The sequence below is a fragment of the Brachyhypopomus gauderio genome, chromosome 1 (genome assembly GCF_052324685.1).
Source record: "Brachyhypopomus gauderio isolate BG-103 chromosome 1, BGAUD_0.2, whole genome shotgun sequence".
NCBI lineage: Eukaryota > Metazoa > Chordata > Actinopteri > Gymnotiformes > Hypopomidae > Brachyhypopomus > Brachyhypopomus gauderio.
The window spans coordinates 29,151,537-29,179,397 of NC_135211.1; the positions used below are offsets into that span (position 1 = coordinate 29,151,537).

A 27,861-nucleotide genomic window follows, 5' to 3' on the forward strand; every position below is an offset into this window, starting at 1 on the left:
TCTTTGTTGTCAACAGTGCCCTGCGGATGGCACAGAGGCACATTTAAGGGAGGTAAGAGGCATCCAAGTGTCATGTCAGACCATTCAAAATCGTTTACATCAGAGGGGTCTGCATGCTAGAAGACCTGCAAGAGTCCCTGACGACACCACCAGGCACAGATGTCATTGTCTTGCATTCCAGGGAGCTTTTACATTGGACGAGGCATCAGTGGGCCTCAGTGCTGTTAACAGATGAAAGTTGATTCACGCTGAGCAGAAATGATGGCTACGAATGATGTTGGAGACATCAAGGAGAGAGCTATGCACTGTTGTTGCCAGACGAGCCTTTAGCGTTAGTGGTGGTGTGGGCTGGTGTGTCTAGTCAATACAACTGCCCTACACTTTGTGACATCATACATAATTAATCCAGTCATTGTGCCACTGCATTAATGACACAGGCCTAATTTCATCTTCATGGACGACAATGCTCCAACTCTGAGGTCACATTATAGGGAACGTGCTGCTGAATCCCATAGAAAAGCCATGAAATCAGCAATGTGTAGAGGCTCGAACCTCTGTACCCTGGAAACCTCCATGACCTGAGGGCTGCCCTTTGTAGGATGCCAAGCCTCAGCAGACAAGACGTTGCCTTGTGAACAGCATGATATGATATTGTCAAGCTGTAATTGATGCTCATAGTTATGGAGAGATTGACATTTTTGTTGGCATATACCCACCACTGTTGGCATTTGTTTCAATAAAAAAAGACGAGGAAACCATCATTGCATGCTTCTACTTAAATGCCATACTTTCATATCACATCGCTGTAGCTTGAACCTTTAACATTTTCAAATAACTTTAACCTGAAAGCCAAATATCCCAAATTTTTTGTAAGTTGTACGTGTTATATATCGCCCTCCTCCGACCCCGAATCCTGAAATAGGTCTAATTTGTCCTGGAGTACGATAGAAGGATTAGTCAGTTAGCAGACATCAGCATAAAGGGATATTCACCCTTTTTGACATTGTCTTAAGATGTGGTGAATATGTACATAAAAAGAAAAGGAAGGGGAAGACAAACCTCAATTGCAAGAACAGCCAACAGTGCATTGATTAGCAGCAGGAGGTGCAGTAGCTTCAGAGCACAGCGGGCTGCTGAAAGATCCCGTCTGTGACGCCACATTAAACAGCCTACTGTGGAAGGACTGCTGTGCTCTGCTCGGGCTATCTGACAAAACAAACTCTGCACTGGGTTTGTTGCTCAGCCATATATTTGCCCTGGATGTCCCTGGGGCCCTGGTGCTTTAGCTGGTGGACCGTGTACCCTGGGATCTGCTCAGCAACCCCCACATGGAGAACAACTCAGTTAGACATGGTGAAACGCAAGAAACGAAAGGTATCGCAATTGCCAATGAAGGTGAGAAAGATGCATTACATTTATCAACTAAATTATTTAGATTAATTTATATTGCCTTGAAGACAATCGTTTATATTTAAATAATATAAACGCAAGGTTGAATGTAAAGGAATAAGACACCTGCAGTGCTAAAAAACTAAGTCAAAGTACGACAAATCAGTTTATAGTTTCATGCTTGCCCCCCCCTCCAAAACCAAACATATTAATATAGTCAATAAAAAAGACAAGACAAGTTATTGTGGAAACACATTGTAAAATATATTTAACATTGAATAACATTTGATTGTCAAGAGAACATATATATATATATATATGTTTTTGTTTAGTTTTTTTTTTTGCTAAAATATAGTACATCTCAAACATATGCAATGTAAATTAACCCAACATTTATGTACACATTTACACATGATTTTACATCATCTCATAAACTGAGGCTACAGTTAAAGCAAGACAACTTATAGACACAGAAAAAGAGGACAATAGCAAGAACTTTGGTCTGATAGAGTGCGTGAGAGTGAGCAAGAACACGTTTTGATTTTCTGATGGCAGATTCATCACCTTCAAAGCCCATCTGAGGACTTTCTTAATTAAATGTACCCATTCTACTGCAAACATCTGGTACAGTGCCTTCAAACTGCAAGTACTTCAGCCCAACTGGAAGTACTTGACCTGAACAGAGAGCACAGGTACTAGTGTTTCCTCACAAGGCAAACTGGCATTACAAACTGCCCATTTGTTTCACGTTTGCAAGAATTTCTTATTTTAAATTCCAAGATGAAGCTTCAGAGGAACTGAATTAGAACTAATAAGAGCTACAGTGACGGATGCCAGATAGTGATGACTTGTTAAATGACTGCAATTGGTTTATTATGATTTTGTAACAAAACTTTATAGATAGCTCCCATTTTGACAGCTACCCCTTAAAATAATATTCATGTTGCCCTCCTCTTAAACACACACACACGAGAGAAAATGACAGTACACAGTAGAACATTACAAGTGCATGATTCTGTGCCAAACAAGATGATGGGGGCTGATTTTATCCACGCAACACCACCACAAAAGTGAGAGCACAACACGTATGATGCTCCGATGCCTAGTACACGTACAGGTACACACACACACACACACACACACACACACACACACACACAGCAATGTTGGGCTCAACAACCCTTTTTTAACAAACAAGTCACCTCCAGCAGCAGAGTGCTGTCTTATGAGCTGAAGCTGCAGTGAGTTGGCATCAGTGCCACTGCAGACGTAGCGCTTCCCTTCCTAACGGAAGACCTTAGACCTACTCCAACATGGCATCACTGCTTCCTACCATCAAACACAAACCAGCTCAGGTCTTGAGTTGTAGTGGGTTAGGCAACAGAATCAAACTATTTGTATTAAATGCCACCCAGTGCAGTAGCCTCTGCCCAAGTGTGGAGATGAAACAACGCCAAAGGCTGAAAATCAGCCATTTAAAGCAGCAGTTCAATTAGTCACAAATGCTGTAAAACAAACCTCAGCATCCATCATTCAAATTTAAAAACAAATTATGAATTCCATTAGCAGCTTCACTTGAATGGTGAAATACTGACACCTGGTGGTAGTGCAGAGCTCCAAACGGCTGAAATCACCCCATTAAATTACTTTTAAATGTACTTGATGAATGTACTTGATTTAAATGAAACTTTGCAGTTATCACACGTTGCATCCCTGAATGGCAGTGAGAGAAAATAATGCACAAGTGTCTAGCTGCAATTTTTGCAGAGGCATTGAATTCTGCTTTTCAGACAATAAAAACAACAAATGTTTTTCAGATCATTCAGATGTGTGTGATTATACCCAATCTTCTCTTCAAACTGCTCAGCATACAGAGAGCGGCTCAAGGCACATACACATTAGGCAAAGTTCCACCTATCAAAATCACGACTAGCCCAGAAGCGCTGTGTTCGGAGCAAAAAAAAATCCCCAAAACAAACCCGTTCCCTGCCGACCGCAGAGTGAGCAGACGTGGGTGACCGGTCCTGCAGCAACCGCCTCAACAACAACCGCGTTCAGCGGGAAGTCAGTTCAATACCAGAAACTTCCACAGAGATCAGCCATCAGCCGACCACTCGAAGTGTAGCAAACGCTAGCGAAGGCGCAGTATGAGAGGGAGAGAACGCCGCCTCGTGTTTTCATCCGTGCGTCTGTTAACGTACTTTGTATTCGCTTAATATCGACTGTTTTCTTAACATTGGCAGGTTTCACAGCTCAGAGACCAATCTTGAAATCCAACATTACAAGAGTTATTTCATTCTTACCTGAATCTTATGGTGCGTCTTTCACTGACAGAATCTGGTGCAAGAATAATTAAATTCAATCTCATCACCACACACACACAAAAAACCCTGCTATCAAAATATAATAACAGTGGTTATTTCAGAAGCACATTCAATTTCAGCGCAGGCACACACATGTGAGAACCATCGCCCACTTATTATCGATTTTGATTGAAAAACCAATTCCACCATCTCATCCACAATCGCCACATCTACCTCAGGAGAAGCACACATACCGAGGAGTGCCAACATGCTGCCATGGCTGATGGTGTTCGCCATGATAACCTCCCGACTGAGTCAAGGTGGGAGGAGGGAAAAGAAAGAAAAAGAAAGAAAGAAAAGTCCTTTAATGCTGCCCATGGGCTATGGAAGGAACCTCGTACTTGAAGACCACACTGAAGATCTTGCCTCCGAGGCGGTCGGCCAGCCAGGAGTTCTTGATAACGGCCAGTTTGAGGCTCTCGCAGCTGAAGGCTGCATAGTAGTTGGTGTGGATGGCACGGCCCATGCCCTCGATGATCACCAGGTCTGTGCCGCGCTCACGCACCACCGTGGCCAGGACCTTGTCCAGACGACTGGAGGAACGAAGACAGCTGTGAACAGGGGTTTAAAAATCCTAGCTACTCCAAAAAGGGGGGGGGATATGTTCTTACCTCAGGTCTAAACAAGGAGAACTGGATCCGCTTTGAACTAAGGTGAGCCTGTCCTCGTTCAGACTGTCCCTGTAAACAAAGGGGAACATAGAAAACCAATGATATCTCAAGTCTCCACGCCGCTCCGCCAGGGAGGATGTGGGTGTGAGCGAGCAGTCGCGTACTGAATGGCTGGATCCATGGCCGCTATTCTCTCCGTGAGGATTTGGAGCTCGCCATTGGTCACGTCATTCAGGGCGGGGCCCGAATTGCTGGCAAGAACAACCTGAAAGACAATATGTCCGCAACTTTAACTGTAGGCGCCGGCTGTACGTGGGGACACAGCCTCTCACACTCTCACACTCACACCTCTGTCTTACCTCTGTGCCTCTGCTGAGGAGTTCTCTCACAAAAGGGAAAACTCCCAGAATGATGTCCATCCCACTATTATCTACGAAAAACAACGCACATTTATGAGGGGGACCCTGCAAAAGAAAGTCAGCGTTGGCGTTCAATCACATCTCTCCGCAGCACAGGAAACAGGACATGTGTGAAAAGGCAGCCTTGCTTTCATCAGGACCAGCAGGAAGTGTGCTGGCCTGAAGAATGGCTACAGGACTGCGGGACATTTCAAAGTGCCGCAGGTCACAGCACCTTCTCACCTTTAACCTCTCGATCCACTGGTTGTAGGAATCCACGAGCCAGGGTCGTTCTGGGGGACAGAAGGCACAAACATTAAAAACATGACACGCTTTTACCTGAACTCCTTCTTCCTAGTAAATACCCACTAATGATGTAAAGGTTAATTGGAGGGGTAATGATGTCATTCTCAAAGGCCAAAAGAAACAAGCATGTCTGTGCAATCTCACGCCACCAGAATGTTTCATTTAGAATGATAGAAGAGGACAAGAAGCGGCAGGCATTAAGCAATCCAGCTCTTCGAGATGCATCCAATTGCACAGCTGGAGAGCCAACCGCAGTTCTAGACCCGCAGTTCTAGACCTGCAGTAGTTTTAGACATGCGCAGCCTAACGGCTCTGAATGTAACGTAATATCCAGATAGTGTTTTGGTATGTCGCGGGAACAGATGGAAGAAAGATATTTATAAGCAACAATAATATATGATAGATATATAATGATGTCTGAAGGTAATTTTTGTGTTATCGTAATGTTTGTCATGAAGGATGAATCTGGCTAGCGTTAGTGTGTGTTGGTTTGTTAGTTCTGGCTACCTTTATGGCTACTTGGTAGTGACTAAATTTGGAACAACTTAAAGGAAGGGAATTAGCACTATATGCTACTATTAATACTAAAAGTAGTAAGCAAGCTAAAGTAGCATTTTCCCATCATTATTAACCCCTAAGAACCCAGACTATGTTCAGAATATTGATACAATTGAGCATATTAATATATGATAGATAGATATATGATAATGTATGAAGGTCATTTTTGTGTTATCGTAATGTTTGTCATGAAGGATAAATCAGTGTGTCTTAGTTCGTTAGTTCTGGCTACCCTTATGGCTACTTGGTAGCTACTTTGACTTTGATAGAAATGCTTGTCCTAGCAAGAGAGTCATTTCTATTCCTTTTTGAATTTCAGGATGTCATGGAAATGTTTATTTAAGAATGTGTCAAATGCAAACTGAGGATTAATTGTGTGTTATATGAAATAAACAGAAATGTAATTGCATGTTTTTTTATACTACTTATTCATAGCCACTACATTTTTCATTAAATTGAAGCTAATTATTCAGATTTACTATGACTAAAGAAATAGTGAAGGTTTTGGGGGATCAGTTAAAATGGGTGAAGTTCTCTTCCAGTGCAAATTACTGTGGCGAGAAACCCCAAGTACCATATCTGTAATTTGCTAGTTGCATGCCAGTAAAGGAATGCGAGTAAAATAAATCACCAACATTCTGGAAATGTATGCTTACTCACTGAAAGTATCTAGACATTAAGATATTTTTGCTGATATTTAATACAAAATATGCCAGTAATCCTGTAGTTTAATTAAAAATAAAATATCTTCAGGAGACAAGCTGTGTGTGTAAATGACCAAATTAATCAAACCTAAAAAAACGGGAAATGAGGTGTACTACTTCTATTTAAATACAAAATGTGGTATACATTATTGTTTAAAACTTGTCAAAGATTTGGCTAAAACAATTGAGAATCAATGGGCATATTTAACAAATAAGCTCTTTAAACAATGGATTATTACAATATACAAGCCGCTGAACCTACGGCACGCCTTGGAACTGCTGGTCTAGAACTGCGGTTGGCTGTCGTTAGCTATATTCAGAGCCGCTAGGTGGCGCATGTATAAAACTACGGCAGGTCTAGAACTGCAGGTCTAAATTTGCAGGTCTAGAACTGCAGTTGGCTCTCTGGCTGTGCAATTGGATGATGTTGAGCTCTTCAGACGCATGGGCGACCGGCTGCACGGAGAAGGCTGCGTGATGCTGGCCACATGACGCTGGCCCTCAAATGCTCCCTTACACTAGAGTACACGATTTCTGAAGCAGAGCATGTGGCACAATTAAAGAAATTACGGAATGTGAAATGAAGGATGTGAAAATGAAACCTCCACAAAACGAAACCCTCAGTGGATAACATGGTCACACGCAGTTCAACCAAAATAAAGGGTGTTGAGTGTTTTCTCTCTCACTTTCATTCTCACACACACACACACACACACACACACACACACACACACACACACACACACACACACACACACACACACACACAATGAGATGACGAAGGAGATCTCAAGAAGGAGAGGAAATGTTTTATACATCTTCTCATATGCAGCACCTGTACTATATGATTCTACGGAAAACAACAACTTTGCCCTCACTTCATTGGTCAGGAGGAGAGATGGCTAATTCCAGTACCTTGCAACTGCTGCTTTGCCTTCTCAAAGCCAAACTCTGGATCTGACTCCAGGACGCTGTGAAAGAGAAGTAGCCACATGAGCACGTGCTTTACACACGCGTTCAACGCCGCGCACCACTCCCCTCGCTCTCTCCCGTGGTGACTCACTCAGACACGGCCTTCGCCCCCCAGTCGAACACGTTGCCGGCCAGCAGGCCACGGACCAGGGCCAGCTGCTTCTCCTCCCAGCTCAGCTCCTCTAGAGAGCTCAGCACCTTCTGGTAATACTTCAGGGCCATGTCGTTCTCCTTCTGTTTGATCTGCAGTGGCCACGCACAGCGGTTATTAAGGCGTTTATAAGAAATACGAGGAGTTCTGTTCATAATAATTACCAAAAATTACACCCCCTCCCCCCAAACACACACACAGACGACATTTTGACGGCTTTGCTGCAACACACTGCTACTGTGTGAATAAACTAGCTTCAAAGTACACTTTGCAAGCACTGGTTATTTAAAGCGTTTCAAGAGACAACAAAGCAGCTGAAAGACTGATGCAAACCTTAGAGTAGGGGTCAGGAAAGTTGAATTCATTCAAACAGTGCTCTCGTGTGTCCAGTAGACTCCGAACAGTGAGTGACCCGTAAGCACTTCAGAAAATGGTAAAAGAAAGTAAACACAGATAATGGTTAAATGGTGGGAATCAGGACAGATAAGCTGATGTCAATACACCTTTTGTTATCTACTATGGCAATACTGCCTGTGTCCTAGAAGTCAATAAGAAGCTGTAAGTAGATCTTAATCAGGCAAACAAACAGCTTTACACAGACAGCTCAGACCGTCACAAGGTCTCATCTCATCTCCAACCACATATGAGAATATGAGCATGTGTGTCCCATGTGGTTTTGTTTTATTGTGAAATACACACCCCTCTGGTCACTCTGGATGCCTGTGGGGCAGTGCTGATGAGGATTACAGTGGGGATGAGAGCTGAGTGTGTGTGTGTGTGTGTGTGTCCTCACAAGGGCTGGTGCCGCAGCGTCTGCAGCTTGTCTCTGTACTTCTGCCTGAACTTCTCGGCCCGCTCGGCTGCTCCGGGCTGGTCTTTCTGACTGGCCACAGCTCTCTTCACCACCTACGAACACACAGCGCAGAAAGTTAAAAACAACAAAGAAGGACCCAAACAAAGCATTTCCGTTTTGTTGTCCTGTTTGATTCTAAGGAGTTAAATACGCTGTGTACACATTGAGTAAGCCTCAAAACCTACAGAACTACGGCATATACAACTTCATTAAATGTCTCTGAACACAGCCTCACCCCATCCAGGGCCTCCTCAAAGCAGCAGAGCCAGTACTCTCTGGCTAAGGTGTCCTCTGTCAGGTCCACCGTGTCTGGGATGTAGGAGGAGGGGTCAAAGAGCAAGGGCAAGTTCACCAGCTGCCTCTCCAGACGGTCCATCTCCAACATATCAAACTGGAGTCAAGAGGGAAGAGAGCCGGAAGCACACAGGCAACCCTGAACCGTCAGCTCATCAACACGGGTGCCATATCTGAGGGGCGACACCATTCTGGAAGGAGGCATTATGGGTGGGAGGGATGCTTCTCTAGCATTAGCGCTCGAAATGCCGCAGGGCCGGTTAGCATTTTCAGCTGCGCAAGTGACATGACGGTAGATGAATGTTGGCCTATACAGATACTGATCACAGGGCAGCATCCAAAGGCTTCACTCCACTCCACTTATTTTTTGTCCCCTCTCTTAGACCCATGGCTGTGTGCATTACACAAACCACAAATACGCATGTAAACGAAAAAACATTATCTACCGTTATGAGTGAAGGGAGGAGAGAAGGAGGGGATGAACACATGGATAAATAATGCCAAAAGCACACGTATTATTCGAAACCGAAAAGCGGACAACTCCGAACAGGGGAGCTGGAAGCCACAAATACAGCTTGTAGAGAGGTACTTACGACAAACTGATGAGAAAAGGTTAGGGAAAGAGGGAGAGGATGGATGAATAGAAAAAAGTGAAATATAAATATTATTGACAACTCCAAACACTACTGTGTCAATGATGGAGAATTTTCTTAAGTCATATTAACAATGTAGAAAATGTTTGTTAGGTATGTAAAGGAAAACAAAGGTCTTTGCAGGGCTAGTGACACGTGATTCTCCAGAGTAGGAACTCCAGTGTGTGCGTGTCCTTACTGTGCCACTGCGGGTTCTCTGCATGGGGTTCAGCTCGGGGGACACACTCATGAGGCCAGAACTACCAGCATAGTTCTCCCCCCAGCAGTACTGGTTTGGATCTGAACAGGAATAGGAAAACCACAGCTCTCGCATCAATTGAGACAAGTTCAATCTAGACAGCCGTCCACCAACTAATATCACATCCTGCCATCTCATCCTGTTTTTTATGGCATCTCTAATCCCACATTTTCATCCCGATGCCTTATTCGATCATCTGATCCTAAATAACGACTTACTGTCTTCTTCTGCACCTTTCAGAAAGGCTCCGATGGCGCCCAAATAGCCTTCGTGTCTTAGAAACAAAGCCTGTACTTCCCCCTGCAAAGTAAAATCAAAATGTAACATTTAATCTTGCTCGGAAATAGCGGATTAACGGATTAACTCTTACAGCCAGCTGCATCCGAGTCCCACATATGGAGTAACATATCGCTATGATTTTAGAAGAAGACATGCTAGGCTAGCTGTTCCCTGCTACTACGGAAGTCTGAACTGACAGGAGGTGAACGGACACCTTGGTGAAGTAGTTGATGCTGTAGGTGATGGTGTGCATGGTGACCGGGTGGCCGCGTATGAAGAAGCCCCCGAAGTAGACTCTGTTGAGGTTGTGCAGTCTGGCATACAGGCACGCCAGCTGCCCGATGTCATTACTGATCATGTGCAGCAGACTCTTCGCCATGTCCTCTTTGGAGAACTCTGATCAAATCACAGACCACAATTCAATCTAAAAATCTAAACACTAAAACGCTTTACAAAAATGTCAAAGACAGACAGGGCCTTTAAATGTGCTCTAGGTTTCTAAATTTATCAGGAATATACATTGACGGAAGCTGCCTGAACATCTCTTATAGTAGATGGCAAATCACTTGTAACAAACAGTACAAGGCAAGGATGTTACACAGCACACAACATCATATGCTGCTATTTTTGTACATTCCAGACACTGCTGTATACTGTCTAACTTCGCTGTGTGACTTCTCATGCCGTACTTTAGAGTCTGAATAACAGAACTACATGGAAAGAGTGTGCCCTTTACTCCAGTTCTTAACACCTGAAGAGACCGGGCACACAACTCAGTGAAAGGTCAGCTGCTTTAGATTGGAAAAGCAAACCAAAAAATATTTAATTCTCTTTCAGTGTAATTATTCCATAACAAAGGATGAAAATAGCTGCACCCTGCACACACGCTTGAGGCTCGTGTGGGTCACCTTTGTCTGCAGTGGCAGACTTCCCAAAGCTGCTTGCTATGAGGTCCCCAGTCAGTCCTAAAGATCCATATGCACCTCCATAGATGTCTTTAACCAGCATGTCCACACTGGTGTGCTGCCCTCTGGAGGCCAACTGCAGCAGCTCATCAAATCTCTGGCATTGTGGAATGGAACTTAAATAACTACTCTAGTATTCGGAGCGATAAACATTAAAGATTATTCTTGGACTGGCATAGAATGAATGTGAGATTCAGCCAGCAATTTACCTTTGTGTTAGTGAGCAAAGCACCCAGGCCCCAAAACGTACCACCACCAATAGAACTTCCACCAATACGTTCAAACTTATCCTCCGCTTCAACCTTCAAAGACAGAACAAATCACTACCTTAGAATAATTAACCAAGCCAAGTTAGGTCATGTCACATGGATGCAAAACCCCACACAGACGGCCCAGGAGGTTACCTTCACTATAGAAACTCCAGAGCCAATGTTAACCAGTAGATAAGGGAAGATGTCTGGGTGTGTATTCTGGAAGCGAAACTCCGAGTCTGCATGCTTTGCATACACAAAAACCTCATGAGGAATATTCTTCAACACAAAGTTACAGCCCTTGATAAGACAAGACATTTCATCCTCTTTATCCACCCTGCGAAGAGACACATTTCAAACTAGATTGACCTTCAAGTAACACCAGATATCACAGAGGAATATGTCCAATAGCTTATCTAAAGATAGCAGATTTTGTCTGTGAATGTATTTAACTCACTTAAGTTTTAACTTTTTCTCAATTAGGTCTTTAAATTTGTAAGCCCCGCCTCCTGTGGCTTTGATGACTTTGGTCTCCGTGTTAACCAGGTGGTCTTTTATGAAATCCAAGCAGGTTTCAATATATGTATTCTCAAACTTGATGAAATGAAGACGGGCTGTGATCTCCTCCTGTTCCGAGATCTCATAGAGAGGATCTCCATCACTCTCGTGCTACACCCCCAAAATTAGGGAAACAGGTCAGAACATGAACCACAACAGTGTCCTTACATCACTTTGCCTTAAAGACCAACCAGTGAGTCACATCTGGTTGTTTAATAATTCCAGCATTTTGAACTTTGGCATGTGCTGTGCAGAAGGCTCCCCTTTCCTCTTAAAACGACATGACCAACTGTGCCTTGAATACTTTACTTTGTTTTAAAAATGCATATCAATCTATTAAAAAAAAAACAACAAAAACACAAAAAGGATGCCCCACCTAGCACATTGAAGTGGCTAGGGCTAGCTAGCTAACCTAGCTGGGCCTACACCAAACGCAGCCTAAATCTATCAAAAATAAAAGCGCAAATTATCCTAGTTTAAAGAGGAAGCATAAACGTCTTACCTGAAATCCTACCTTTGCTGCATGGTCAAATGATCTAACTTTGGCAACTTTGTGCTGAACGGTGGAGTAATAGGCAAGCTTTGTCAAAGAACCACCTGACAGAGAAAAACGCTGTTACTGAAACACTCAACTTCAGCAGCGCAATTGTGGGATTAAATAAAACAAAGCGCTCATGAAATAGTGGCAGTCAACGTTCATTTGTGTACTGACAAACGTACGCATTTTCCATAATAATATAAGTAATCAACCCCATAACGTGGTCTAATTGTGTGGCTAGCTGGCTAATTAGTTCACGTTAAAACTCGGGAATATATTTAGCCAGCTAGCTAACTGGCATTATTTAGCTTGTTAGCTAGATACTAGCGACCACCCAAACAACAGATCTCAAGTTTATACGTTTGTCTCAGTCAGATAACATTATGAACCTTAAACCTTAGTCGCTGACTATAAAACAATCTTTTATTTATCTCCAACTACGTGGGCTGAACTGTCAAAACGGCCAGCTAGCAAAAACCAAACAACTATAGCCTACTAGCTTCCCTCAGGATCCACAAGTGGCTGTTTTACAAAAGTAAACAAAAATGACATTTTTAATGCTCGTTAATACCTATATCTATTGCGAACCTCTTGGCATTTTCCAAATTCCGAAAAATCTCATCTGGTGGAAGTACGATGCTTTTATCCATGCTGTGAGAACCTCTGTCGGTCTCTCCATACGTTGCCATCTTCCAGGCCTTGTTGTGCTAACAGAAAACGTGGAGTGAAGCTAGCCTCAAAGGCCAAATACAACCTCAACCCTTCAAGATTAAAGTGTCCTTCCATCGTTGTCACGTTGTTACTAAAGGTCCGAAGGTCGTTTCACAAGCATGAATAAAATCAGCTACGAGTTTGTAATTCAACGATACTTTGATAATAACAAAATTCTAAAATACAAGCCTAGTAAATGATACAGTGGGAATATAACATTCCCAAAGTCATTTTCATGATAAACGAGAATCACAGAATCTTATTCAAATTTTAGTAACGCACGATACACATGTAACATATAGCCTAAAGTAACTTAACAAATGCTACACATATATATTTTAGAAAGTCAAGACCATAATGATAACTATTATAAACCTCATCATTAAGAAGAAAAGGACTTTCTTCCTAACGAGGAAAGTGCTTATTCGTCATTCTATGTGTGGACAAAGCCTTAATATTTCTGAAGCGTCTGACCTATCTACCTAATATAGCAATTTTGCACTTTGTATTTTTTTATATAGCAATTTAAAAATATTGTGGTTTTTATCTTCCATGGACAGACGTGAGAAAATCTCACTATTTACAGATGTATCTAACAGCATTCTAGTACTTGTTTGTGGTTCAAAGCACGGTTGCATTTCCATAATAACAGTTTTTGATTTTTGATTCATTTTGCACGTTTAAATAAAAAATGCAACATTTCAGAAAACCTTTGTCTTGATACTTTATCTTGATAAATGTGTTATTTAAATACATTACACACTCAAAACATTTACTTTATTTAGGCAATTACATCCATTGTTAACTTTTTAAAAAACCGTACTACTCCCTAATTGTCTCCTCCCCTAATTGCAGCCCTCCCTTCTGTGGTGGCGTCCCTCAGTTCCGCTCTACCGGAAACTGTGGTGGGGCTTTTGAGCTAAAGAGACCAACACGGCTCGCGCTCCTGAATGACAGGCGAGCGACGACGAGAAGGCAGAAGTAGACGCTCGCGCATACAACTACAGATAGCCAGCTAGCTTACTAACTAATATATATATATGTATATATATCAATATATATATCTATATATTGTATTTTTAATACTTGTAGGACAAGTTTAATTCTGTTTGGCAGTTATAGGTCTCCGGTTTCAGTACGTGGAATGCCCTAAATCCATCAAAGTGAGGAGGGATTTTCACTTAGTCGAAGACAGAACAAGTTAACGTTACCGTTAATTCTGGGCCGGGTACAAGGGTAGGTAACGTTAGCCGGCTAGCTTACGTATCGGTTAGCTAGCACAGCAGCCGTTGTGTTCTTTCCCTCCTCATATAGCAGAATGCACTGGTGCTGTACATCTCATTTGTTTTATCCGACAGGCTGTCGTTAGTTAAATGTGTTTTCAGTGCACGCTGGGTGCGACTTCGTGCCGTCTTTGCACTACAACAGATGCTATGGGCTAGCGCTGGCGTTTATCGACTCGATGGTGCCAAATTGACTTGGCTGGGTTAGCTAGCTCTCCGGCTAATTTAACAGCAAACTTCGCTGGTAAACCATCTCCCTGACTTTAAGCAGTGCGTTAATTACCTAACATAACGTACACGTTCTCTAACGCGTAGCTTGTGCCCTGTGCCTTAACTGTAGGTTGTAAACGGCTTGTTTTTTTATATATTGTAATAATGGTTCATTTTTATAGCTACATAGTTATCTGAAGTTCTAGAGACTTAAATGGTCTTCTTATTCTTGTCACTGTTGTTGTATAACGGTTAGAGGTCTTCACCAAGTTTTCACCAGGTTAGCCAATACTGCTTAAATGGGAATTTAAACCTCGACATTAAATTAGTTTTCCGCTGTCACATTAACCATAGGCGAGCAGTAGACTATGGTTCTGCTAGCTGAAACTTTTACGGTTCTAGTTCAGAAATAGTCATTGGGATGCTAACAAGGTGTGTAATGACATATTAAATGACGCGTATTTGCTCTCCTATAACACATAATTGTATCAGAGAAGTAGGCTAATTTCATCTTGTTACAGACAGGGAATCGACACCATATCAAATACTAAATGTCTTTGGCCTTTGGTTTACATCTGATTTAGTATTTTAATCACATATAGTTTGTGAAGTAAGTGGTCTTACATGTTCTGGTGTTTTCTTTTTAAAGTTTTCAAGTTGTGTGCATATTTGAGTGATAAGGGTCTATGTATACTTGCTAAATTTGGATTCTCTATTTGAGGAGCCTTAACCCAGGTTGCAGGGCCACCACCACCTTCACTTGTATGGTAGTTTACTATAGTCCAGTTATTTCTCACCAACATTTTTAATTTGCTCATGATAAGAGATTCTAACAGTCAGCAGGAGAAGCAAATGCACTGAGCATGTAGTTGATGTCCTTAACATGCAAGAAATAAGCTAACAGTTTAAGAGCTTTCTGTGAGGTGGGCCATGGTTTTCCTATTATATTCCTATTAACTCATTTCTAACATTGTGTTTGTTTGACATTTTAAGTTAGTTTTGGGTCATGCACATTAATGCTGGGCTTATAGTTGATGCTTGAATCTCAGTAGGCTTAACCAATGGGTAATGCATAACCCCACCAGTACTGTGACACTTTGTCATTTTGAGAAACAGAAACCAGACCACATTTCTAGATATGACATTTCATCTGAAAAACAGGCAGGATGAAGACATGCAAGTTTGGTTGGGTTTCTTAGCCTGACTCATCAGGACCCAAATAGCTGACAGTATGGAAACTTCTAGGGGGAATCCAAAGGCAGGACTTGATTTCCCAACTATCAGTATAATTTATTCATTTATTTGTATTTGTTTTGTGCATTTGTTTATACAGTTTATACTGTGGACAAAAAAACTGATCTTAATATATCTATACATATAGGCATCTAATATTTTGCTTGGACTAGCTGTGTGTCTGTGTTTTTCTTGCGTTTACTACTTCTTAAAAGTCAACATGTAGTCACTGCATCACTGTGTGAATATGGAAACCTGGTGGGAAGTCAGACATAGTCCACCAACCCAACCAACCATATATAACAGAATTTCTCATTACTTGCTATAAGCTGAATATAATGACTTTCTTTAGGACCCTGTTATAACTGTGTGAAGTTGTTTCTAATCTTAGCCTGGTCATTTATAAAACCTATTGTCACATTCTCAGGAGACACGCCACGCTTCTGTGCATTGACTGAGAACACATTCATTTCGGTCTCTCTCAGCCAGACTGTTAAAACCACTCCCTGGTGAAAATTAAGGTGTTCTGGTGGTTTAATTGTGTTATTCCAACTTCTATTTATATTGAGTCTATTCTACATTAATTTGAATTTAGCTATAGTTTTTCATGAGCTTGCTGGATTACCATGAGTAGAGAGGAAGGTTTTACATACATTCAGTCTGGAAATCACAAGTCATTTTTGAGGGGCTGGATGTCATTAGATTATGTGGATTTAAGAGGCAGTTGATCTGTTGGACAACATCCAGGTGGCCTGTAGACTGACGCGGTCTCTGCCCAGTCTTCTGCCTTTGTGAAACTGAAGCCCCATCACTAGTCCCCCATAAATGGGGAAATCAAGTCTCAAAAGGCATGGATGTTTTATAATACAGTTTTCTCCTTCATGTGCTGTGGTTTTCCCCCCAAAGATTAGCTTGTGTCCTGGTGAAATTCATTATTGTCTTTGGCAGTTCTCCTGGATGTGCTTCATATGTTTTTTGTGGCTTTGTGTAGTTTGCTGAGTATGTGTGCATGATTTGGGCCCAGGATTAGTTTAGATTGAAAGTTAACAGTTAGTGTGTAAGCTGGGTGTCTTTACTTGCCAAAGACTTAGTTTACCAGTCAAACTCCCTCACCTTCTGTAACTCCCATGCTTGCTGTTAGTGGGTTTACATGGGGTTGTACCAAATCACGTCTGAGAAGGAGATGGTCATATAATCAGCTGCAATGCAGCTTGTGGTGGTAGTGGTCTCCCTAAAGGGAGATTTCATTCAGTGTGATTCTGGAGCGCTGCCTGCCTCTCCCTTCTCTCCAACCATAAATGGAAAAAGTATTTCTCAATGCTCCCTCATGAATTTACTTAGGTAATAATAATGGTGAGAATTTGAGTTTGTGCAGTGAGGTGTTGGAGTGATACATTGGGGAAACTGCAATGTTACTTGGTTATCAGATTACTTAATTATATCAAATATTAAGTTACTTTAGTTTTGTGGGAAGTAGGGATGCAAATGATTAATCGACTTTCGATTAATTGTCGATCAAGAGGTTACTCGATCAAAATGTATTAATCACGATTAATCGTTAGAGAGCGCTCCTGTAGTAACTTGAACAGAGCGTAAGAACGAGAGGCGAACACGTGTCGCGAAAGACCAGAGTGGAAAACAAAATGAAGCGGGCGAAAAGACGTGCGGTGTGGGACCATTTCAACATTGTTAATTTAGGCAAAGAAGTCAGATGTTCTCTGTGTAATGCGGTATTGAAGTACAACAGTTCCACTAGTTCACTCAATTATCATTTGAACACTGTGCATGCAGCTGTCCTGCATATCACCAGTGCACCTGGTCAACCTAAAATCACAGCTACACTGGGAAGGCGAGCGTTTTCGAAGCTCGCTACGAAAAAAGAAGAGTGAGCTAAAAACAAAGCTAGCTACTGCTACTGCTGTAGCACTTACAACAGATTGTTGGACGGCTCTAACAACAGAAAGTTACATTACCGTGACGTGCCACTACACTGACGAGAACTGGCAGCTAAAATCTGCAGTGCTGATTACGACGAACATGTCGGATAGACACACCGCTGACAATTTAGCTGACAAGCTCTATGATGTTGTGGAGACTTGGGGACTCTCCGGTCGCGTTACAGCGTGTGTTCACTACAACGCTAGAAACATTGTCCAAGCATGGGCTCAATAATATTCTGTTTGGCTCTCTATTTAATTTCTTCTTAAAATTTTTTTTTTTATGTCTAATGTTTCAAATGGAGCCAGTCCTTAATTTATTCCTTTTTTTTAAATGAAAGAATGTGTTGTGTTATACCATAAAAATTTCCTAATGCATAATTACTTGAGCAATATATCATATAATACAATATAATTATCATAATATAATATAATATATACTTTTTGAACAAAGTGTTTTAACTATTTAGCTGATATTTTTAAAGGCCCTATTGAAACACTGAAATTCAGGTGGAAAACGCTGCTTATCGATTAATCGAAAGTCGATCGATAAGATCAATCAACTAATGATTAATGAATTAATCGATAATTTGCATCCCTAGTGGGAAGGGGTAGCTTAGCCTATGTCGTTGTTGGCCAAATTGGTAATGTAATAATTATTATGAATTGCATGTTATTGTGGTTAATAGTCTTACACGCGTTTTGATTAGGGCTGTGAATCTTTGGGAATCCCACAATTCGATTCAGAATCGAATCTTGGGGTCACGATTCAATTTTAAATTTTTTTCCAGATTCTTTCAGATCCCAACGATTCGATTCAAAAACGATTATTTTCCGATTCAAAAACAAAAATGTTCCGATTCGAAACGATTCTCAGGTCTCAGGAGCTACTCCGGTCTGCTTGCATGAAAGCAGAGTACATTTATAAAGATATTATAATTGTAAAGGTCTTATCAACATATTGCAATGATGGAAACACAAAGGTAAATCCATGTCTGATTTATTTATTTTTGCACACATTTTTTTTTTTACTTGTACAAACACAACACAATATCTTTGAGGCTGACACTCAAGCTACTTGAACTGCTCACAGTTATTAGAACACTACATTAAACTAATAAAACTGTAGTAAAATAAATAAAATAGTTAGGCTTAGGCTAGCTGCCAGAACTTGCCACTACTCCAAAATTAAATTATACAAAAATACTGCTCTTTCTGTAAAAAAAAAAAAAATAAATAAAAAAACCAAATTGCTTCGTACAAGAATTAGGCTTAGGTTAGCTGCCTATTTTTGAGAACATGCCACTTCCAGAAACAAATTTACACTTTTTTCCCTTAATAAATCACAAAAATATAAAAATGTATCAAAGTGCTTCCAAAAATAAAAGTGCTGTTACATTAATAAAATGGGTAGGCTTACGTTAGCTGCCAGAACTATATATATAATACATATATACTGTAACCCTTCTTTGTGTAAAAACTACAAAACAAAAGGTTTATAGCAGCCTCTATAAAGAAATAGGCATTGCTTTTAGATTTCTGAGAGCATGCAAAATGAAATTAAATAAATACTGTTCTTTTTTTTCTTAACAGCAAATCACAAAAATGCTTGACACAATTAAATTGGCAGTAATCAAATCTGTACGTTCTTCTGCAGGAAAATAAGCTGATCTACATGCTCTGAAGTACTTTACCGTTGCAATTTCTGCAAATCGCATGAGTCATGTCAAGCCCATTTTTACCCGGGCCGGGTTGACGGTAAAATCCAGTGTTTCCAAATGGTTGCTTTCAAAGACCGTGGAGCCGGTTGGATTTTTTTTCTTCATCCTCCATACTTTAACGGCGCAACAACAAATACCGTACACTACACAACGCTCTGTAGCCTAGGCTCGCATGCCTGTACATAGTCAAAGCTGTTTCCTTGTTTTGCCTAGCACTACGGTGGCTGAGACGGCACACCCGCACCCAAAAACAAATCGATTTTTTGAAACTACAACAGATATAGACATCCATGCTGGAGTAATTGCAGAGGCCATAATAATGATTTTTGATTATTGTGCAAATCTAGTCTTAAGAGTCTTTGACAGATACTTGAAGGTTGTTTTTCTTTGGGGTATTTTGTTGTTTGTTTGTTTTTATTGGCAAGTTATAGTGTCTAGACCATTTCTCATTCTATCCAGTGAGCCTGTGTATTCTTGATGATGCTGATGTTCCACAGCATTAGCCAGGAAGTCCTGAAAGCATCAGTAGAGACCTGTGTGACTGACCAGTGTTGAGAAAGTAAAAGTAGAGTGTAGGCTGGAGCTTTTCTGGCTTTGCTGTAAACCCACCCACCCCCTCCCACACACCCCCTCCCAGACACACACATGCCTACACGCGCAACACCTTAGTGCTGCCATGCGGAATGCCTCATTGATCGTATCTGGCACTCTGCTGTTGTAGCATTCTTCACAGCACCAGTGTAGTGGTTCTGAGGCGGACTGGTGGTTAATCATTTCTGCATTTCCTGCACCCACACATGCAAATGGGTACGCCAACCTGCTTTTTGCCTCTCTTTACACTTCTTCTGCCACCTTGCCTATGACATCTCCTCACATGTCCTCAGACAGTTTAGGGTGCTGTGACATGAGATGTTGAAATGGCTGATGTCATAAAGAGGGTTTGCCTCCTGACTACGCACCTGCAATCCAAGCCCCAGCTGCTTTAAGGGCTCATGCTCCCTTCTCTCCCCCACCCATGGGCCCTGCTCCAGGGTGACTCCCGACATCGTAGCAGTTTTGCCCTAACTCATTCATGCAGGCCTGATGTGTGCAGAAGTAGAGGATCTGTTTCCCTTATTCCCTTGATCTCAGTCCCTGATGACTTCTTCTCACGTTCTCTCTTACAGGTTGCTGAGCTGTGTGGGGAAGCCACTGCACAATGCGTGAATATAAGCTGGTTGTGTTGGGCTCTGGAGGGGTGGGCAAATCCGCTCTGGTGAGTAGTGCATTCAGCAGTCTGTGCCCTTGGCCGAGGGGGGAGGGGGGGGGGGGGGGGAGTTGTTCAGATTCTGAACTCTGACATGACATGTTTATAATTAAAAAAACTGACTGGTTGGGCTGAAGACACATAGGTATGATTTTCGTGAAAGTGTGGGATCACTTCTTGGTATCCATAATTCCCCTCCATTTTATGATGCTCTGTAATCAGGCTTGTGATTGTTGATTCTTGGAAAGCTGTGTGGATTGCATCATTGGTTATTGGTTCATGCACAGTTCATGCAAAGAGCTAACAGCATCATTTAATTCCTGCAGAGAGCTTAAAGGAGGTCTGTGCTTGATTCTAGATGTGTAATTTGCATCTGAAGTCTGTAGCTAGTTATCAAAAATTCTTAAATGGTGAGTCATGAGCAGTGATACTTATGGCTTGTAGATGTCAAGTTGTTGCATGATTAGGACCGTGTGCAAAACATGAATGTGTTTAAGACAAATTTGGCCAGTTAATTATGGAATCCTGAAATGGGGGCACTGTGTGTAACAAGACCAGTGATTCTTCTATTATATATAATATTTATTCCAACATTCTAAATTGGATGCGTGTATATTTCATAGGGGTGGGTATCACCACTGATTTCCCAGTTCGATTCGATTCCGATTCACAAGATCGATTCTAAAGATCGATCTCAGGTTTAATAAATCGATATTGAATCATTGAAATGAAGATCGATTTGAATTGAAAAATCCACACCCCTAATATTTCATGTTGTGCTGTATCATCTAAAGGTTTTCTGTAATCTTTCTGTGTCTCCTATGCTATGTGGTTCTCTTGCAGACAGTACAGTTTGTCCAGGGAATCTTTGTGGAAAAGTACGACCCTACAATAGAAGACTCATACAGAAAGGTAGAAGATGCTTCAGTGTTCTGCTTCGTGTCCATTTTGAACATCAGACCCTGTTCGTCATATGTAGATTATTGCCTTGTATTCAATTGTTGACTAACAAGCTGCTGTTGGTCTTGTTGACAACACAACCACATCATGATCTCAAATCTGCTCAAGAGCAATCTTGGTCTTGTTTAATGTAAACGAGATTAAATCGTGTTTTCTGTAAAAGATGTCTGCCCTAACCACAGCTTCACTATTCCTTTGGGAGGAGCCCATTCAAATAGAGGTAACAAAAATAAGAGTGTTTGCAGTATGTGTGTTGTGAGCTGGCCAAAACCCTCTGGCAGACCTCAATAGTTTTTTCTCATTGAAGGCACCATTCTGGTTACGATGGAATCGTTTATGCTCTGAGGTCTAATGAGGACATAACAGCAATACAATACATTTACACATTGAAAACGGTGCCAAAAATGTATTTCTTTGCAGTTCTTCAAGACTTAAAACGGGTTATGAAATTTAATACCACAATGTTTTGCTGTCATAAAAGTATTCTTGGTTCTCAAGAAGAATTTTCCAATTTTTATTGTCTTTACTGAGTTTGTTTTTTATCAATTGCAGGTAGTTACATATGATTTTTGATGAGGTACAATGTAATAACCCCCCCCCCCCCCTTCTCATGGGTCCCTAATGTAATGGGAGCAATGGATTACACATAAACACATTAAAGCCCTGTCTAGTCAGAAGGTGGGAGGAAGAAGCTTCAAGAATTGAGCACTTTCTCTCAGCATTCTCATTGGCCAACCATTGATCTGTTGTACTTTCAAGTCCCAGTGTGCATGCACTTTCTCAGCAACGCAGGAGTGTGCCGTTGTCTCAAACAACTCAATCCGGCTAGTTTGCATGCACAGTTGTTGAAGAACCAAAATTCCAAAACGATCCTGTTTAGATTAATCACCATTAGCATATCTGACGCATTTCGTTTTTGCATATGAAGAACATGGCCCAGGTCCCGCCCCCTCACGGTTTCATTCAGCCCACCTCCTACTCCCACTTCTCTCTCATTCTTCCTCTCTCATTTCTCTTTTCTTTCAGCAAGTGGAAGTAGATGGACAGCAGTGCATGCTGGAAATCCTGGACACGGCAGGCACGGTGGGTGGGGGCGGGGCAAGGTGGGTGGGGGCGGGGCAGGGCACATTGCGGATCTTTATACCAAGTGTACCAACTGCACAGCTACATAACGAATGATCTATTGTATGTTTCCACTGCTTATTGGTAGATTGTGTGTAAAGGCTCTGAACCATCTTAGCCTTCTGAGAACATGATGTGCACAGTAACTGCAGCAGATAAACTCCAAACAGCATGTATAGCAGTCAGTGTTTATATCTTTATCAGCCATTTCCTAGTGATAACTGGTGAAATGCTGACATGTGACTAGCAAACATGGCAAAACTCAATTCTGAGTGTAATTTCTATGCATCAGTAGAAATGTAGAAGTTACAGAGTACAATTTTGGTTCTGTCCTTTTGAACCTGTCAAGAACATTTAGGTTTCTGTTTGTACATGCGTGTGCCTATATATGGGCACATAACGGATGACTCACTGGATGGCTACTTTATGACTGGTATTGTTTCAAAACCAAGTCTTCATTATTAAAGACAGCTACAAAGGAAAAACATAATGAAACTGCCAGTCATGTTTTCACAGTACTGATAATTAATCACCGTTTACTGCTTAATCTTCTGTCTTGGTAAACGAACAAAGAAAAGTAGCCATCTTTGATTTCTTCTCACAGGAGCAGTTCACAGCGATGAGAGACCTGTACATGAAGAACGGTCAGGGATTTGCCCTTGTGTACTCCATCACAGCACAGTCTACATTCAATGACCTGCAGGACCTCCGTGAGCAGATCCTGCGTGTGAAGGACACTGAGGATGTGAGTGTCTGTCTGTGTGTGTGTATCTGTCTGTCTTCCTGTGTGTGTGTATGTGTCTTCCCAGTCCAGCGGCTGAGGCAAATGTCCTCTCTGTCCCCACACTGATTCGGTCTGAGTAGACGAAGGATGCCTTTTTTGGCTGTGTGTGGATGGAAAGCCCTTTGAGACGAGGGTAAACCCCTGGCCTGTAGGAGCACGCAGCTATAGCAGTGAACAGAACTGGCCTTTGTTATTATTGGCCATTTCACCACCTGCAGTGCTTTCTCTCTCCCCCCATGCTAGTGCTGGAGCCGCGTCCCATTCCCCCCGCAGGAATGATCCAAACCCACTAATGGGGGCTGGCTAGTATATTTATATTATTATTTCAACCAGTGAAAGGATACACTACTTATGTACCTCCAGTCAAAAGTATCAACTGTACTCTTGTGTTCATATCTAGATTTGTTTAGTTATAACCACCTACCACTAAGGGGCATCTGGGTGGAGCTATGTTGTGTGAAAACATCTAGTAAAGCGCCCCACCACCACCATCACCTTACAGGTTGGTGCTGTGAGGTTTGTAACCGAGTCGGGGCATTCCTCCCTGACTGCTCTAAGGAAGCCTCTGTTATAATACCTGTGGCTCCCCTGGGTTACTGCTGGGCTTCCTGCCCCTGGCCTGTTTGGATTTCAAACATTCTCCATGTAGCCAGTCCAAACATGGCAGCCTCTAGCTCGTCTGATGCTTCAACAGTGGTGGGGGAGCAGAGTCGCTTCGCTTGTGACTCCTGTGAGGCTACAGAATGTGGAAGGAAATATTTCTATACATGAACCAAGCTTCTGCTGACTATACACACACACACACACACACACACACACGCACGCGTGTGTGTGTGTGTGTGTGTATATCAGGGATGGGCAACTTCCATGATAAAGAGGGCCAAATTTTTTTCAGCACTATTATTGGAGGGTCACATGACCACGCACTTCAAATAATTGGATATGAAAGACACTACAAATTATTCTCAATAAGAACACATTTTAAATGAATTCAGATCTGTATGTTTATTGCACCAACATACATCTATTTTCTGCATATAAATGCATTAACATGTCCTTAATAAGCAACAAAGACCAAACATTTGCTTAATAAAAAAGTGCAAAAAGGAATTTGAACTCCTTCATATCAAAGAACTGTAACGCGTAGCGCTGCGGAGCGAGGAGGCGGACACAAACGCTGAGAAGAGCGAGATTTAATAAGGGGAGTTCCATAGGCGAAGTCGTTTGTACAGGCACGGTTCAAAATGGGAGAGCCATCCAAATGGTAAACAGGACAGGCAGGAGTCGTAACAGGAGAGCCATTCACAACGGAGAAACACAACGGAGACGGAAAATACCAGAACAGCGATGACAGATAATCCACAAAACCGAACAAACCACAAATAACCGACAACGGGCAAAACACAGAGGTACAAGTACACAGGACTAAACTAGACACAGCTGAACACAATGACGACACGGGCGTGGCAGACAGAGGGAAACCAGGGCAACAGATACGCAGGGCGGGATAACCGGGCAAGGAACAACACCGACACGGGAGAGGGGGGCGTAGCCCTACGTATATATACACACACACACACACACACACACACACCATGATGGAGCCAGATGGAGGAGTTTGATCCACTGTGGCGACCCCTAAGCGGGAATTGCCGAAAGAAGTGTATATATATATACACACACACACACACACTTTTTTCCTTCTTTCTTTTCCATCCCCATCATGTGGGCACATGACAGCTAACATGCAGACAGGAAGTAGATGTTATCCTGTATGGGTGGACCTGCAAGTGTTTCCTTTTTGCTTCTAAACATTTCTTTTACATTTTTCACACTTGGCCCGACACAATATACAGTTCCTTAAAACATGAGCCAGATCAGAATCAAGATTTTAAATGAATGTACATTATCTTATAAACTATTTCTCAGCCTGATTTGTAGAGCGGTATGTATTGATGCAGTTGGCTGATGGCTAATGCTGTCCCCCCTGCTCTTCAGAGGCAGTGTTGGCCTGGCCTGCTTTCTTAAGTCTAAGCAGGAAAAGCAGGCTGTTGATGTGCCCCTACGTGTCACTGTATTGATCTGTAAATCATCTTCGGGCCGCGTGTGTGCATCTGTTCCAGTGAACTTGCTTCGCTGATCTGTGCTATGAGGCGTGGAGCACTCAGCAGCTGGAGGCACATGTTTACACTATGACGGTAGTGTTAGTGAAGTCATGACGTGCGTAGACAATGGAAATCACTTGCACAGCCAGTACTGGTTGGAACTGTTTAGTCTTGAGTAGCATTATGTCCTTGGTCTAATGTTACATATGTTTTTATAATAAGTGAAGCTCGCTAATAACTAATAATTGTGTAGCTGTGTTAGTTGTCTGCAGCATGATCCTACAGGCTGGTTGACTCGTACCACGCTGCCACCTTCACTGTGTCTGTGTCCCCGTGTGCGTGTCTCAGGTGCCGATGATCCTGGTTGGTAATAAGTGTGATCTGGAGGATGAGCGGGTCGTGGGGAAGGAGCAGGGACAGAACCTGGCCCGCCAATGGAGCCACTGTGCTTTCCTCGAGTCCTCAGCCAAGTCGAAAATCAACGTGCTGGACGTAAGAGCGCATTGGTGCACTTTCCTCTACTACTGATGGGCACCAGGGTTACAGAGACAGCTTTTTGTTTTGTCCATTTTGTAACCATAGGTTGGTCTGTGTTGTCCCCCCCCCCCCTCCTGTAGATCTTTTATGACTTGGTCAGACAGATAAATAGAAAAACGCCTGTGGAAAAGAAGAAGGCGAGAAAGAAATCCAACTGTGTGCTCCTGTAGAGGCCTCTTCCTCACAGCAGCTCTGAGCAAGGTACACTCACCTTCCACTGCACTTCACCACTCCTTCTGCACCCGCCAGACCAAACCTGCAGGTGTTTCACAGTTTCATTGGTGGTTGAGTTTTCATAATGGTGCTGATCTGGATAGTGGGGGTGGATGGTGTTTTCCTCTATGTATGTGCTACTGACATTAATCTTTTTGATGCGCTGCAAATTATGATGTGTGCCATTTCAAATGTCTCTGGCAGTTGCCTAAGGCAAATGTAGCACTTCATATGTGGAGATCTTGTAGATGCAAAAGTCTTGGCATACAGGGACAGATTCCTGTAATGTCCAGTAGGTGGCAGCAATTGCATAGTGAAAACAAAATAATGTTTTCAATGTATATAATACAAAGTTCTAGATCTTTTGAAAGTGCTTTTTGCCATTACATTTCTTTGTCATTTGATTCTTGATGTGTTGCTGTTGATTGATTGCGTCGTCCAGCTGCAGAATGCTGTAATGAAGAACTGTAACCCCGTGTGGAGTGTACCAGCAACGCCATCCTCAGTGAGTGAAGCTATGGACCAGATGAATTATGGAGTTGAAGAAAGCCAAGGCAGAGAAGGGGAGAGCGAGAGAGGAAAGGAGACTGTCGTCTGTTTGATTCCAGAAAATCTGAGGAGAAAGCTTCATTTACCTGAGCCTGAGTAGAACTATTCAGTATTGCTCAGGAATGTTAAGTAAAATGTCAACCATAAAACCAAACAAAAACACAGTATTTTTCATTTAGAGAACCATGGGAAAATTTAATCATAAACGTCCAACCACTCTGGAATCAATTCTTTCAAAAGGTGTTTGCAAAACAGAGAGTAAAAGGCGATGAGTCCTACTGAATTCTCCAGAGGGCTGAGGAAGGACTTTTAAAGGCACATGAGACTGGGACAGAGCCCCGTACTTTGGTACCATAGCGCTCTTTCAGCAGTGAACTGAACTTCACTAAACATGAAAATAATTTCTCTTAGTTCCAGCCGAGCTCAGAACTTTGCAGTGATGCCATGTGGTGTTCTAGAGAGAACGGCTGACGAATGTGTAGGAGTGATTTCAGCAGTATTTATCTCCAGTACAGCTCATTTGAGTAAGAAGGACAATGGTTTGATTATAGGTACCCTAATGGAATACAGCATGATCACACGTTTATAAGTGTAGATGTTGTAAATGAAAGTGTTGTCGCTCAAACGTTGAACTCCATTCTTAACATTGGTTGTGTGGATGTTTTCTAGTCTGAGATTCATTAGCTGTGTATAACTATTTTCCACTTTCATCATTCATGGATGTTTTGAGCCAGACTCACCCCTAACTTCATCATTTTGTATTTGGTCACATGGCTTTTGTAGTACCCATAACACATGGTAATACCAATTCAGATTTTTTTTTTTTTTGTTTGTTTTTTTTTTAAACACGTGTAAGATTATAGGCATTTTTATAGTGGAACCAATGGGTAAAATGCAGAATGGTTTCTAGTCTCTTGAAGTTTAACTTTATTGTACTATATTTCCTCTACTGCTTCTAGTGTGTTTTGGCAAAAGATATTCTGGCTTATATGGTTGATTAAATTTTACTATGTTTTCATTATATTGAACAGTCTGCATTATCCTTTTGTTTCGAAGCTGACATTGAAGCTGGGCGAATTTTCTCTGAACCTTTTAGCTTCTAAGTATAAAGATAAAAGAGAAAGATAATCTATTAGATCTTAGGAGTTCCCTCATTCTTGTACTTCTAA

General features: G+C 41.9%; 2 protein-coding genes across 14 annotated transcripts; one reads left to right on the top strand and one right to left on the bottom strand.

Annotated features, from left to right (window-relative positions):
- Window positions 1–1,675: 1,675 nt before the first annotated feature.
- On the bottom strand, window positions 1,676–12,835 carry pank4 (pantothenate kinase 4 (inactive)). 7 transcript variants are annotated; one of them, XM_077007794.1, is made up of 19 exons: window positions 12,670–12,794; window positions 12,058–12,140; window positions 11,443–11,654; window positions 11,139–11,322; window positions 10,944–11,036; window positions 10,678–10,831; window positions 9,984–10,165; window positions 9,709–9,790; window positions 9,431–9,531; window positions 8,541–8,696; window positions 8,246–8,358; window positions 7,786–7,873; window positions 7,393–7,544; window positions 7,245–7,300; window positions 5,005–5,054; window positions 4,723–4,827; window positions 4,528–4,628; window positions 4,364–4,432; window positions 1,676–4,285 (listed from the first exon to the last, which is right to left on the bottom strand). In XM_077007794.1, the coding sequence occupies exons 1-19, from the start codon at window positions 12,758–12,760 to the stop codon at window positions 4,057–4,059; spliced, it is 2,301 nt and encodes a 766-aa protein (XP_076863909.1). In that variant the 5' UTR covers window positions 12,761–12,794; the 3' UTR covers window positions 1,676–4,056. The 7 variants fall into 7 exon arrangements, 6 of the variants coding, with proteins under 6 accessions (XP_076863909.1, XP_076863897.1, XP_076863903.1 ...); XM_077007782.1 differs by having other exon boundaries at window positions 1,677–4,285; window positions 12,653–12,835; XM_077007788.1 differs by having other exon boundaries at window positions 1,677–4,285; window positions 12,046–12,140.
- An 852-nt stretch (window positions 12,836–13,687) lies between these two features.
- On the top strand, window positions 13,688–27,713 carry rap1ab (RAP1A, member of RAS oncogene family b). Of its 7 annotated transcripts, XM_077007823.1 has the most exons (9): window positions 13,688–13,773; window positions 13,909–14,028; window positions 20,343–20,431; window positions 21,266–21,334; window positions 22,409–22,465; window positions 23,109–23,249; window positions 25,742–25,885; window positions 26,011–26,131; window positions 26,586–27,713. In XM_077007823.1, the coding sequence occupies exons 3-8, from the start codon at window positions 20,375–20,377 to the stop codon at window positions 26,098–26,100; spliced, it is 558 nt and encodes a 185-aa protein (XP_076863938.1). In that variant the 5' UTR covers window positions 13,688–13,773; window positions 13,909–14,028; window positions 20,343–20,374; the 3' UTR covers window positions 26,101–26,131; window positions 26,586–27,713. The 7 variants fall into 7 exon arrangements, with proteins under 7 accessions (XP_076863938.1, XP_076863964.1, XP_076863948.1 ...); XM_077007849.1 differs by lacking the exon at window positions 13,909–14,028 and having other exon boundaries at window positions 13,731–13,749; XM_077007833.1 differs by lacking the exon at window positions 13,688–13,773 and having other exon boundaries at window positions 13,780–13,955.
- The last annotated feature ends 148 nt before the right edge of the window (window positions 27,714–27,861 follow it).

Bases quoted from the DNA above. Each gene is read 5' to 3' on its own strand.
- pank4 (XM_077007777.1), bottom strand. From the start codon at position 12,770: ATGGCAACGTATGGAGAGACCGACAGAGGTTCTCACAGCATGGATAAA. The intron at 11,655-12,045 runs GTAAGACGTTTA...TTGGGGGTGTAG, and splicing joins CAGCAAAGGTAGGATTTCAG to CACGAGAGTGATGGAGATCC. The intron at 4,629-4,722 runs GTAAGACAGAGG...ATTGTCTTTCAG, and splicing joins TCCTCAGCAGAGGCACAGAG to GTTGTTCTTGCCAGCAATTC.
- rap1ab (XM_077007823.1), top strand. From the start codon at position 20,375: ATGCGTGAATATAAGCTGGTTGTGTTGGGCTCTGGAGGGGTGGGCAAA. The intron at 20,432-21,265 runs GTGAGTAGTGCA...GTTCTCTTGCAG, and splicing joins GGGTGGGCAAATCCGCTCTG to ACAGTACAGTTTGTCCAGGG. The intron at 22,466-23,108 runs GTGGGTGGGGGC...TTCTTCTCACAG, and splicing joins TCCTGGACACGGCAGGCACG to GAGCAGTTCACAGCGATGAG.